At 42.1% G+C, this 14,243-nt stretch overlaps 1 protein-coding gene across 1 annotated transcript in view; it reads right to left on the bottom strand.

Moving 5' to 3' along the window:
• BCAS1 (brain enriched myelin associated protein 1) overlaps positions 1-14,243 on the bottom strand; it is a 118,978-nt gene that overhangs the window by 68,555 nt on the left and 36,180 nt on the right. The window contains exon 4 of the mRNA XM_081255197.1: positions 2,208-2,779. Within this exon, the coding sequence (XP_081111323.1) occupies positions 2,208-2,779 (572 nt within the window). The remainder of the gene's footprint in view (positions 1-2,207; positions 2,780-14,243) is intronic.

The following is a 14,243-nucleotide window of genomic DNA, read 5'->3' as shown; positions in this document are numbered from 1 at the left end:
GATTTTCTTAGAGGTTACTATAACTTCAAAATATCGCCCACAGGCTTGACTATATTAAATACCTGCCATGTTTCCAACACAGACCCCATCTTCTGAGTCTAATCTCATTCTGGAACTCATTCCACTCCAGTTGAGGTGCTGTCCCAGAGCATTCAATTAAAAAAAAAACAAACTGAGTTGATAAAGCACAATTCTAAAACTTTCTGCCCTTTTCTTAGGATAGGAATCGATGGATCACATTAAGTTTTTAAGGTTAAATACTTTCAAGGATCAGTTATCAGAGGCTGAACTGGTTTACTTAATTAGGATGGGGATTTGGATGCATCACAGACACCTATCCCAAGACGGGTAAAGCTCAGTCCTTCATTCTCTTTCCATAAATAACTCAGTTTTTTCCTAACTCAAGCAATGGGCTGGCTTTGGATGCCCATGAAAATGAAACATGTGACTATTCAAAAACTCAGAATGGCCTTAGTAGCCCATGACCAATAACAAGAAGGCAACAAGAGTTTCCCCACTCAAAGTAAAGTAGTAAATAGCTTCTCAAATATTCATGAATATTGATGACCAGTTTACAGCCCCAAGACAAGGATCTTTCGGGCTCCAGGTTTATACATTTGATGGAAGGTTCCCTGGGCCAGGTAGGCTAATTCTCCTTGTGTCTGGACATCCTCTCCAACACTTGGCCTTCCCCACCAGAGCACTGGGCACCTTGCATTGTAACTGTGAGGTTTTTGTACCTCTTCTCTCTCCAGACCAAAAACTCCCTGAGGACCGGGACCCTGTCCTGTCCATCACTGTGGCCGTGCCTCACCTGTGCCTGGCAGTGTCACCCTCAATAAAGATTTGATGCCAGCATACATTTGAAGACTCACTTTGAATTAAACAGAAAGCTACTCGATTGGCTCCTGAACTGCTGCATTTGGGGAAGGGGGCGTTTAAAGGGCAATTTTTCTAACTTTTGAAAGAAAATATAAGAATCAGTTCTTAGAGTAAAAATTTACATAAATGACAAGAATGCTGATAGCATGAGCCTAAACATACGAGCCTTATCATCTGTTCCTCAATTCTAACAGTCCAGAATTTTCAGTTGGTGTCTAATATTTACAGTATAATTTTTGACACCATCCTGGATGCATTAAAACCTCAGATTAATGTGATACTCATTTTCCTGAAGGAAAGTAATATCTGGACAGTGCTTAGAACAGAGCCTGGCACATTGTAAAGGCTAAATAAATGACAACCAGTGTTATCATTAGCAACTTGGCAGGGAAGCTGGTTGTCATTAAGACAAATATATTGACAGCCACGATACACGACCATGTAATAAAAAACAGCCCATTTAATTTTTTCCTGGGTCTAATCTCAAGTAGAGGCACTTTACTCCCAAATTTTGAAAAATACTGTTGTTTAAATCCATTAACTAAGGGAATAAGTGCCTTAAAATACAATGCATCTACTTTTATTTCCTTCTTCATTCAAGGAGTTCTTTTCTCAGTCCCCAATACAAACAAACTCTCAAGGTTAAAATCAAATGCTCTTTTTAAGATCAAAAGGACTTGCCTTTCTTTGCGCAGGAAAGAAAGCAACCGGTTCAGATGCTTCCTTAAAAAAAAAAAAAAATCTCGTTTTTTACAAAGGTATTACTCCAGCTTGTTGAAAAATAATTTGTACATAAAAGAGTCTGCCCAGAGCTGTAAAAGCTCTTTCTTTAAACGCACACTTTAGTGCAAAAGATAGTTAAAGATCAGTCCAAGCTATTAAACGTAAGAAGTGAAATGCATTCCAACAAAAGCCCATAAACGTTCTGTATATGAAACCAGCTACTGAGACGAGCAGGTATTTAAGTCTTTTAGGAACCATTTTTATTCTGCTAATGCTTTTCCCTCCAGACTCCATTTGATCATAAATGCAACCTGTCCACCTCTGCCTTTGATAAATGGAAGGACAGATTCATCTGGATGTGACTCACCTCCTCTTTTCTTTTACGTGAAACAGATGCCACAGCTGTTGTTCTTCCAACAGATGTTTCTGCCCCGCAGAAACACTGGCGAGCACCGCGCTGCAATGTGCTGTTGGTTCTAGAGGGGTCCATGGCTTGATACCTTGTCAGGACCCCTCCGTGATGGCACAGCAACACACGTGCAATCGTCTTGCCCCACAAGTGCCCCCCGAGCCTGCATTAAGAACAAAACGGATTGTCTTACCCTCTCTGCAGGGACATCGTCCGACTGCGTGGAGAATCCAGGAGTTTCGGCGGTGGGCTGGTGATGCTCTGCACGCTTGGCTTCCTGTTGGTGGTCCACGAGGGCCTTGTCCCGTCCCTTGTCCAGTTTGAAGAGTCTGTCAAAGAAGCTGGAGTCCTTGGGCTTGGAGGGGGCTGCCCCCCCGGACTCAGATAGACGAGACTCTGGTCCCAAAGTGGCAGAGAGGCCCTCGGCTTGGGCCAGGGTCTGCACGGGGGTTTTATCTGGGTCACATCCCAGTGCAGCTGCCACTGGAAGTGCCATGGGCTCACTCGGGTCTTTGTTCCCTAGAGCTTTATCGGAGCTGACATCAAGCTTCACTGGTCCAGTGGATGAATCCGTGGCTTGGTCTCCAGTACGTCCTGGTACAGGCCGAGAGAGTGTCAAGAAAAAACGAGATTTAGCAGCTGGTGTCTGGGGTTTGGCCTCCTTCCCAAGATTCTTCCCATTGGCATCCGCAACAGCGCTTATCTCCATTGTCTTGGGGGAAGAAGTGGCCATATTATCCTCCTGGACACTTGTTTCCAAATCAACTGTAAACACAAACATAAACAGCGGTCATTCAGCCCAGTGAGGAAATTCAAGGATTGCTAATGGACTCCCAACGTCTCCTACACAGAGGCTGTGATGCGGTCTGGCACTCTGCTGTGCCTGGGTCCCTCTGCGGAGCAGAAGTCAGCTATCGAGGTGTCTTCTGACCCTGCTTTTCTCTGGAGAGAGGAATGCAAGATTAGGGAAGAGGAAAGCCAAGTTACTGGGAAGCACGCACCAGGTGCTGCGTTAGGGACACATTAATTCTCTTCTTTATCTCCGCGGGAATCCTGTGAGAAGCAAATTATGATTTCACCTGGGTGGCAGGACAGCAGTTACGGGGTTAGGAGAACACGTTTCCCAGCCTCGGGACTTACTGCCATTTGGGCAATATCATTCTTTGTTCCAGGGTCCACCTTGTGCCTTGCAAGGTGTACGGCAGCATCCCTGGCCTCTACCCAGCAGGTGCCCATAGCACCCCCTAGTGGTGACAACCAGAAATGTCTCCGGAAGTTGCCAAATGTCCCCTGGGGGCAAAACTCACATTCGAGAACCACTGAGCCAGACTGTCAATTTGAATCTGAGTTACTTAACTTTTCTGTGCCTCAAGTTTCTGGTAAAATGAGTCAAATAGTAGAACCTACACCTATAATTTTTTCATGAAGATTCCATGAGTTAATATTTTTAAAGCACATCCAACAGTGCCTGGAATACAGTAAATGCTCAATAAATGTTATGAACGTTAGTTATTGTCATTATTCATGAGTGAGAAAATGGACAGCCAGAGAGGTTGATCCACCTTCCCACAGCCGGCCAGCAAGCAGAATCTGGTTATGGGCAGAAATCTGACTCCAAAGTTCATTCTCTCTCTGTCTTATATTCTAGAAAGTTTCCATTGTGAAGTCTGGAAGTCCAGATGTCTACACAGGAAAGTGGATTAGACCTTGGGCCGCATGGAGGCAGAGTGTAGCGTTACCTGTGCAAGACTGTGGGTGCAGGTTCTGGCCCCCTCCAGGGAGGGGTGCTGTTTCCAGAATCCACCTGTTTCTGTTTTGAACTCTGCATCGACCTAACTGAACTGCATCCTTTTTGAGGGCCCTTTTCTAAAGCAGTGCAATATTAAGGAAAAAAGATATACTACAAAATTGGAAATCACAGTGAAAGATCAAGATTCTCTACCGATAAGCTGTGTGACCTTGGGCAAGTCACTAAAACTCTTTGAATTTTCTCATTTGTAAAATGGGAAAAATAGAAGCTCCCTTGCAGGGTTGTTCTGATGTTTAAAGGAGAAAACTCATGCAAAGGATCAAGAATCCTGTCTTTTCCATAGTAGCTGCTTAGTAACTGACAGATACTGTGACTGTGTAGTTTGTAGTCAACCACTTCTTAATATCTGTTTGCAGGAAGATAGAAAGAGAAAGAAGAGAACCGAGGTTTATTTAGCTCATCTCATATTGCTCATAGGTAGTGAGAAATACACACATCCATTAGCAATTATTTTTTCCAAACTCTAGTATCTCACAGTGTCTAAAGTCAAGAACAAACAGTAAAGGAGAGAGAGAGGGAGGGAGAGATTGAGAGAGGGCTCTGGATTCTTGTGCAGAGTGGTGGTCTCCTGTTTAAGCTTTGAGGAGCAGAGAAGAAATGGTACGGAAGACCAGAGACAAGCACTAGGGGTTCCTCATAAACTCAGACCCTTTATGAACATTGGATATATCCTTTGGCTCTTCTTAACCATTTTCCTTGTGGTCCTGGAATTCGTAATTGTGGTAACTATTATACTCAGAAGGGAAGAGGGAGGGAGAGAGTGGGAATAAAGAAGTGATGGATGGATGTGTCAAGATGCCAAATAAGCAACTCAGACAGTTGAACTGTCAGAGTGAATATAAATGAATTGTGGGGATGCTCCATGCCAGGAGAAGAGGAAGCAGTTGACAAAAAAGGAGGAGACTAAGATTCAAAACAAGGAAGGGCTTTTCAAAATGCCAAGAACAACAACTGATCTCCTCTAGTCTTCCTTACTCTCTGGCAGGACAACAAGGAGCTAGTGGTAAGTAAGAGTGTTACAGTCAGAGAAAAAGTCTTTGAAAAAAATCTTCCCATGGACAGACTTCTAAAAAAGTGCCAATATATTGCTTCAATAAAGGATCCATTCCTTACGTACAGGTATCTAAACTAGACTTCAATGCATGAAGAGTTACAGCAGATACAAACCATAACTCTTGATATCAGAGAATGGGTAAAGTGTTTTTGATAACTTGTAAGAACTAGGACCTCTTAGATGGGGCAACCCATTTCCATGAAGCTCTGCCCCCCAAACTTGGGTGACTGTATATCCAAGTCCATCATCTGGAGCTTCTATGTCCCTTGCTAAAATGCTCACCTCCTAGGTGGGCACATGACCTAAGCTAGACTAACAAAAATCAGTCTTGCGATTTTTGCTGAACCTACTAGAAGGGAGTTACAAATCTTTGTGCTTGGGTTGGCAAACCAGTAGGAGGTACAACTGGAGCTGGTGTCCTTGGCTGTCACCTTTCAGAGTGCTTGCCTGAGAACTAACATAGATGAAAGCAGAGCCAAGAGATCCATGGGAGCATTTGGACACCTGAATCCAGCTGTCCCTGAAGCTAGTTTACAATTACATAGCCATAGCCAGCAAGTCTTTTTTTTTTTTTTCACTTATGCCAGTTCAAATTAAGTATATACTCAGTGACTTGGAGAGAATTTCAGTGAATTGGTCAGTACCTATTTCACCTGTTAATTAATAGCAATCAATCCTCTCCTTGAGAAATGGTCTCCGGGCTCTTCAAATATGTCTAGGAGGCATTTAATATGGGATGAAGGGGGGTAAGGAAAATGAAATGGGAGAAAGTGAGTTCTAAGAAGCTGGATAGAAACAAAAAAATACCCACCAACACTTTGTTTTCTCAGTGAAAGTGAAGGAAAAAAATCCACGTGGGCAAAGAGATTACAGTCATTTGAGACCTTAGATAAGCATTAAAAAACAAGTAAATTATGTTCTGAAACATTAACTTACATACGCACACACACACACACACACCCAATCTGTGTGAATGAGCAGGAGTTCCAGGTTTTATATTCTTGCAAAGACGGGGATAATTTACAAGCCTCCCTCACATTATTATGGAAAGAATACGAAGTTCCTTCTAGATGACTGGAACTAAGCTTTCCGTTCCTATGAAAAATCTTGGGAGAAGCCCATCTGGAATCTGGTTTCAATAAAAAGTTTTCTCATAAAGCAGACAAACAGATGACATACCAAAGAGATTTTACTTTCCATGCAAAAAATGTGTAAGAGTTTAAGGAAGATAAAAAGAAATCAAGTAAGAATGTAAATGGTAGCTCCCAAATATTTAGGAGAGTTGAAAATTTTGATCTCCTTAAATGCAGAAAAGATATTTTGTAGTGTGTGTGTGTGTGTGTGTGTGTGTGTGTGTGTGTGTGTGTGTGTGTGTGTGTGTGTGTGTGTGTGTGTGTGTGTGTGTGTGTGTGTGTGTGTGTGTGTGTGTGTGTGTGTGTGTGTGTGTGTGTGTGTGTGTGTGTGTGTTTTAAGAAAGTCTTTTTTTTTAAAGTTATTTTTTGGCTGCGTTGGGTCTTTGTTGCTGCACGCGGGCTTTCTCTAGTTGTGGTGAGCAGGGGCCACTCCTCTCTGTGGTGCACGGGCTTCTCACTGTGGTGGCCTCTCTCATTGCAGAGCACAGGCTCTAGGCGTGTGGGCTTCAGTAGTTGAAGCACGCGGGCTCAGTAGTTGTGGCTCGTGGGCTCTAGAGTGCAGGCTCAGTAGCTGCAGTGCATGGGCTTAGTTGCTCCGCGGCATGTGGGATCTTCCCGGCAGGGCTCAAACCCACGTCCCCTGCATTGGCAGGCGGATTAATAACCACCGCGCCACCAGGGAAGCCCTAAGAAAGTCATTTTATCTAGACATGTGATGGAGATGAATGGCATCTTAGCGTAATTGTTAAGTAGTTAGATTGTGGATCAGAGGGACCTGGGTTTAACCTCTAAAATATTAAATATGTGACCTGGACAAGTTACTTTATATCTCTATGCCTAATTTTCTTATAAAATGGACAAGAAAGTAAGTGTCTTCTTCAAAGAGTGAGGATTAAATGAAATACTTCCTACATGGTACTTAACATAGGTGGGTACGTGGTGGATATTTAATAACTATTAGTTGTTTTGTTATATTTATATATTATTACTACAATTACTATTTAATTTTCTAAATAGAAGCATAAGGAAAGGAATTATTCCAATGGTTTAACCTCTAAGTTTGGGTGCTCTGGAAAGACTTTTAAAATAGTAATTATATGAATTAATTTATCTTCAGAAATCTAAGAACCTGGTCCAGAGAAGTTTCAAGAATGCTTTTTCCAAGCACCAAGTATTCTTAGTTAAAACAAACTGCTTCATCAGATTTCTATCACATATTTAAGACACACACATACATACACACACAAGGTTTGTGTCACACTATTCAGAACTTCTGAGTAAGGGCTATCTTTTTTTTTTTTCATGTGCCAAAGCTACAATTTTCACTTGGTACAACTGTAAACACAATAGCTAATATTCATGGAATGTTTCCCAGGTGCCAGGAATTATAGTAAATGCTCTATGTAACAAGATACATTTTATTTATGTATTATAGCAAATCTATGCTAGATATCATCAGCACTCCCATTTTACAGGTGTGGAAACTGTGGCTCTGAGAATAAAGTCACTTTTCTAACATTATCCTGCTCACAAGTGGTGGAGTCAGGATTTGAACACGTTTGCCTGATTTCAAAGCTCAAATTCCTAACAATGTATTGTAGTAGAAGCAAGAACAGAAGAGCAAGGGAGGAAAGATGAGTGGAACAAAGTTTGGTTAACAGAATTAGTGGATTTTCAAGGAAAAAAAAAAACTCTGCACAAGGGGGAATAAAAGCCTGTGCTTTCTCATATCTGGGCAACATTGGTGTATGATTTTTGTTTATTTGTTTTAAATAAAAATCAGATCATATCATTAATCTGCATAGAACTATCCAAAGAGGGCCTCATCACATTAAAATCAAGTCCAAATACAACACAGAAGAACAAGCCTGACTCCATATTGGATCTATCCCTTTAGCTCTAACCCTTGTGCTCTGCTGCCTGTGCTTAGTCATGCTGGCTCTGCACCTTTGTATAAGAAATGCTGCCTAGAAAAAAAAAAGTTGCCTAGAGCCTGAAATATACAGGAGAGCCCATTCTCAGATGGGCTCTGACCTTTAAAAGCATAACACTTTTCCATTCATATAGAGATAGAAAGTTGCAGAACAGAAAATAACATTTGTCTTGGTGGAGGCTTACAGGAACACTATAACCAGACCTACATGGACAGCTGCAAAAACAAAAGATTCTGTCACCAAGACGTTTGCAGCAACCAGCCACACCCCCATGTAGTATAAAAGAAGCCTGAATTCTAACTTGGGGATGATGGTTCTTTGGGACACTAATCCACCATCTTCTTGGTCTACTGGCTTTCCAAATAAAGTCGCTATTCCTTGCCCCAATGCCTCATCTCTCAAATTACTGGTCTGTCATGCAGCACAAACTTGGACTCAGTAATACAAACTCTACGGTAGATCACACCCACCAGAACCTCAGATCATACTGTATGCTTCCTCTCACCTCTCAGCTCACCAATCGTACGTAGTCCCACCCGAGGCCCTTCACACTACTTGTCCTTTCCACCTGGGAACGCTTCCCCTAAGATCTTCCATGGCTACCTCGTTATCATTCGGGCCCCAGGTCAAGCCTTCCTAGACCACCCTCTCTAAAGTAACCCCTCCCACTCACCCCATTCACTCCATGGATTTTGCAGAGCATTCATTGGTCTCTGAAATGATCTCATTAATTCATCATTTACTTGTTTCTTCCCCAGTAGAACGTAAGCACTGAATGGACAGACTTGGTCTGTTTTGATTACAGCTGCATCCCCAGTGCCCCCAGCAGTGCTTGGCATATAGTAGGATTAAGTCAGGGAACACAGTAAGGCAGGGAGAAGAGCCAGGGGCATAGCAGGTGCTCAGCAGCCATGATTTTAACAGCGGCAAAAATAGCAACCCAAGTAATAATGGTGGTGGCAGAGATGGAGTTCTTTTTTTTTTTTTTTTAACTTTTATGTATATTTTTAATTGAAGTATAGTTGATTTACATTATATTGGCTTCAGGTATACAACATAATGATTCAATATTTTTATAGCTTATACTCCATTTAAAGTTATTACAAAACAATGGCTATATTTCCTTGTGCTGTACAATACATGTTTTCGTTTATATATTTTATACAAAGTAGTTTGTATCTCTTAATCCCTTACCCCTGTGTTTCCCCTCCCTGCCACTTTCATTTTAAAATGGCTAAACTTATTTCGGACTTGTTTTAAGAATTCATTATCTAAACATTCCTAGTTCTTAAGGTTAAAGAGGAAAACAGAAACTGTCATCATAATTTTATCCACAAATGAAGTGTCCACTTACGATTCCCCACTCAGACATCCCTTCCTATGCGACACTGTCCCCTCCTATGCGACACTGTCAATATGGTGGTCAGTCAGGATAAAAGCTAAATGAAGAGGAAATACAATGCACATTAATTATAAAGGGAAATTGCAAATCTTGCAAAAGATGGAAGAGTTCATAGTCATATAAAGATCACACACATGGTTATTGTTGGATGAGGATCTGGCAGAGTTAAAGTAGTTCACCAAAGAAGAAGGAAAAATAGAAGGGAAAGTAGATGATGACACACTAAATTCTTCAAAAGAGAACTGTAGTTGAATATCAAAGGATTACAATAGGCCCTAGGGAAGACTGATGAAGACCTCAAAAAGTTTTGCAAAAATGACCCTTTTGCGGTCAGCCTGCAGGAGTCAAATGACCCTTCAAACAACTGTGGCTTTCTGTGTTGTGTAAATGCATTTGTTGTTTTAAAGGTCTTGAAATAAGGATTCACGTGGCAGCTGCTTATGGGGAGGGAGATGTTAGATTTCAAAACTTCACTGAATGATCAGCTTTCATGCTCTCCCTCTCAATTTTAAAAAGCCAGGTTATCTTCTCCAAGAGATTATAGCATAAATAAAAGAAAGGAATGGGTTTGGGGGGCAGGAGGGAAGAATTCTCAACTGTCAGCTGGATACAATGTATCTAAACATTTGGTGATGAAAATGCTGGGTTCAAACATTATGTGGGCAGAAGGTAACTCATCCCATGATCTCAAGAAAGCACCCTCTAAAGTCAGCGGTGACTGTTAGTCCCTGTGGGGCAAGACTACACCAGTGACTTATGATTTTTCCTCTCCTCTTTACTCACACATTTCCTATCATTCATATGCCTATAAAAGTCTGGAACATACAAAGATAATTTAACTGTAGAACCAGGCTTTGCTCCAACATGAGCAAATATTTCACTGAAAGACACATCAGATGTTTGATTTTTTCTCAGTTTGATAATAATACACATTTAACATGTGTTTACCTCCCATATGATTAATCTTTCAACCCTTTCCTTTCCCTATATCTACCCTCTACCCTCACTGCAGTATAATGAACATCTGCAACCCCGGGTGGCTTATCAAACTTTGTTCATGCTCAGACAAATACATACAAGCTTCCCAGACACATGTACACATATCCTGGTTGGTTTTTATAAAAATACGATTATGTTAGATTTTTTTGTTTTGTTCTTTTTAACATCTTTATTGGAGTATAATTGTTTTATAATGGTGTGTTAGTTTCTGCTGTATCACAAAGTGAATTATCTATAGTATACATATATCCCCACATCCCCTCCGTCTTGCATCTCCCTCCCCCCCTCCCTATCCCACCCCTCTAGGTGGACACAAAGCACCGAGCTGATCTCCCTGTGCTATGTGGCTGCTTCCCACTAGCTATCTATTTTACATTTGGTGGTGTATATATGTCCATGCCACTCTCTCACTTCGTCCCAGCTTACCCTTTCCCCTCCCTGTGTCCTCAAGTCCATTCTCTACATCTGCGTCTTTATTCCTGTCCTGCCCCTAGGTTCATCAGAACCTTTTTTTTTAGATTCCATATATATGTGTTAGCATACGGTATTTGGATATTGTTTTTGATTGCTTTTATATATCACTGTTATGGATTGAATGTTTGTGTCTGCCTCCCACCCCAAAGTTCATAAGCTGAATCTTAACTTCCACTGTGATGGTATTAGGAGGTGGGGGCTTTGGGAGGTAATTAGGTCATGAGGGTGGAGCCCTCATGAATGGATTAGTGCCCTTAGAAAGGAGGCACTAAAGAGCTCTTTTGCTTCCTTCACTGCATGAGGACATAGTGAAAAGATGGCTGACTGTGAACCAGGAACCTGTCCCTCACCAGACAAAGAATCTGCTGGCACCCTGATTTTGGACTTTTCAGCCTCTAGCACAGTGAGAGATAAATGGTTATTGTTTAAGCCACCCAGTCTATGGTATTTTTATTAGAGCAGTTCAAATGGACTGAGACATCAATAGTTCTCCCTCCCAATCAGTATATCCAAATCTATCTTATCTTTTTTTCAATAGCTGCAAAATATTCTTTAATATGGATATACCAAAAGACATGTATGCCATTGCCTAATTAATGAACATTCTGATAGTTTCCAAACCTTTATTTTTCCATTTCCATTATAAACAACATTGGGGAAAACTTCCATGTTCAAAAATCCTAAACTAGTGCTTTATTTCTATGGAATAGAGGTACAGGTGTAGAATTGCTGCACCCAAATTAATGTGCATTTAACTTCTAAAATAGACACTGCCAGATTACTTCCCCAAAAGAGGCTCTAGAGATTCACATTTCCAGCAGCAATGTGATAAGTGGCTCCCACCCCCAAGGGTAGCAGTGATACAAAGCAGCAGGAACACTGATCACATATATTTACAATATTAAACACCTTTTAAATGGTAAAACAAACAAACAAACAAAAAACAACAACAGGAAAATCATATAACATTCTATTAGTGCCCTCAGCTCTTAGGATACAAAGGGTAAGCTTTGGAGATGCTAGGTGGGGGTAGGTTGAATTCAGGCCACAAAGAACACTGTTAAAAAGTGACAGTTATTAGCTTGGGGACCCAGGGCACTGAGAGTAGCTAGCCAGAAAGTCATATGAAACAAGGGGCTAGAAGAGAAGGATGCAGAAAAGAGCCAAATCAAGAAGACATTATAGGGCTTCCCTGGTGGAACAATGGTTAAGAACCCACCTGCCAATGCAGGAGACATGGGTTTGAGCCCTGATCCAGGAAGATCCCACATGCTGCGGAGCAACTAAGCCTGTGCACCACAACTACTGAGCCTGCGCTCTAGAGCCCGTGAGCCACAACTACTGAGCCCATGTACTGCAACTACTGAAGCCCACATGCCTAGAGCCCGTGCTCCCAACAAGAGAAGCCACCACAATGAGAAGCCCACGCACCGCAACAAAGAGTAGCCCCTGCTCGCTGAACCAGAGAAAAACCCGTATGCAGCAATGAAGACCCAACACAGCCAAATATAAAATAAAATAAAATAAATTTATAAAAAAACAGAAGACATTATATTCTGCAGAGTAGAGATACAAATGATCAATGAGCGCATAAAAAGATGCTCAACATCATCAGTCATTAGCGAAAGGCAATCAAAACCACAATATGTTACCACTTCACACCCACTAGGATGGCCATAATCAAAAAGACAGGCAATGACCAGTGCTGAGGAGAATGTGGAGAAATCGGAACCCCCATACATTCCTGCTGGGATGTAAAATGGTGCAACTGCTTTGCAGTTCCTTAAAAAGTTAGACATCAAGTTGCTACATGACCCAGTAATTCTGTTCCCAGGTACATAACCAAGAGAATGAAAACATATATTCACACAAAAACTGGCATACAACTCAAATGTCCATCAGCTGATGACTGGATAAACAAAATGTGGCATATCCATACAGTGGAGTATTATTTAGCCATATAAAACAATGAAGTACTGCTACCTGCTACAATATGGGTGAACATTGAAAACATTATGCTAAGTGAAAGAATCCAAATACAAAATGCCACATATTGTATGATTCTCTTTATATAAAATGTCTGGAATAGGCAAATCCACAGAGACAGAAAGTAGATTAGTGGTTGCCAGGGGCTTGGGGAGGAGAACTAGAGATTCACTGCTCAAGGAACTTCTTTGTGAGGTGATGAAAATGTTCTGGAATCAGATCGTGGCGATGGTCGCACTACCTTGTGAATATACTAAAAAGCACTAGGCTGTACATTTGAAAAGCGTGAATTTTATGGTATATGAATTATATCTCAATTTTGAAAATGAAGACATTATATAAACACCAACACAGTAGGGGATGGCTCTTGGGCAGGGGATAAACACCAAACATGAGCAGAGGCTCCACAGAAAAGACAGATGGTGGTTGGCTTTTAAGCCAATGAAAAGATGTGCAACCTGATGAATAGTAAAATATAAGCAAGATAAAATTATGAGACTTAGCTCTCCTCCTATCAACTTGGTAAAAAGGGAAACATTCAGTAACCGGCAGTGGAGAAAGTATGAGGAAGAATGGCCGCATCTCTTGTGGGCGGGAGCGTAATTTGGCTGTCTCTTTGGAGGATAATTCAGTAATATATATCAATATTTAAAAATTCACAAACTCTGGGAGCTCTAATTTCTACTTCTGGAATGTTACCCTATGAATACAATTGCACAGAGCCACAAAGATATATATAACAGATACACATCATCTGCTGGACTATTGCTGTGGTGGCAAAATAGCAGAAACACCCTAATGGCTTATCAATAGGGACCTGGTTAAATAAATGGTCATTTGTCCACACAGTGAATTGCTCCACAGGCATTAACATTCTCCACTTCCGGGTAAGATGGCGGAAGAGTAAGACGCGGAGATCACCTTCCTCCCCACGGATACACCAGAAATACAGCTACACGTGGAACAACTCCTACAGAACACCTACTGAATGCTGGCAGAAGACCCCAGACCTCCCAAAAGGCAAGAAACTCCCCACATACCTGGGTAGGGCAAAGCGGAGAGATTCCCGCACAGAGGATCGGTGCCGAGCGGCACTCACCAGCCCGAGAGGCTTGTCTGCTCGCCCGCCATGGCGGGCGGCGCTGGAAGCTGAGGCTCGGGCTTCGGTCAGAGCGCAGGGAAAGGACTGGGGCTGGCGGCGAGAACTCAGCCTGAAGGGGGCTAATGCGCCACAGCTAGCCGGCAGGGAGTCCGGGAAAACTCTGGAGCTGCCGAAGAGGCAAGAGACTTTTTCTTCCCTCTTGGTTTCCTGGTGCGCGAGGAGAGGGGATTAAGAGCGCTGCTTAAAGGGGCTCCACAGACGGGCGCGAGTCACGACTGAAAGCGCGGAGCCCAGTGATGGGCGTGGGACGCTGGGGCTGCAGCTGCCGCCGCCAA

This window comes from Mesoplodon bidens (genome assembly GCF_964165515.1).
Source record: "Mesoplodon bidens genome assembly, chromosome: 15".
NCBI lineage: Eukaryota > Metazoa > Chordata > Mammalia > Artiodactyla > Ziphiidae > Mesoplodon > Mesoplodon bidens.
This window is presented reverse-complemented; position numbering and strand designations above follow the sequence as displayed.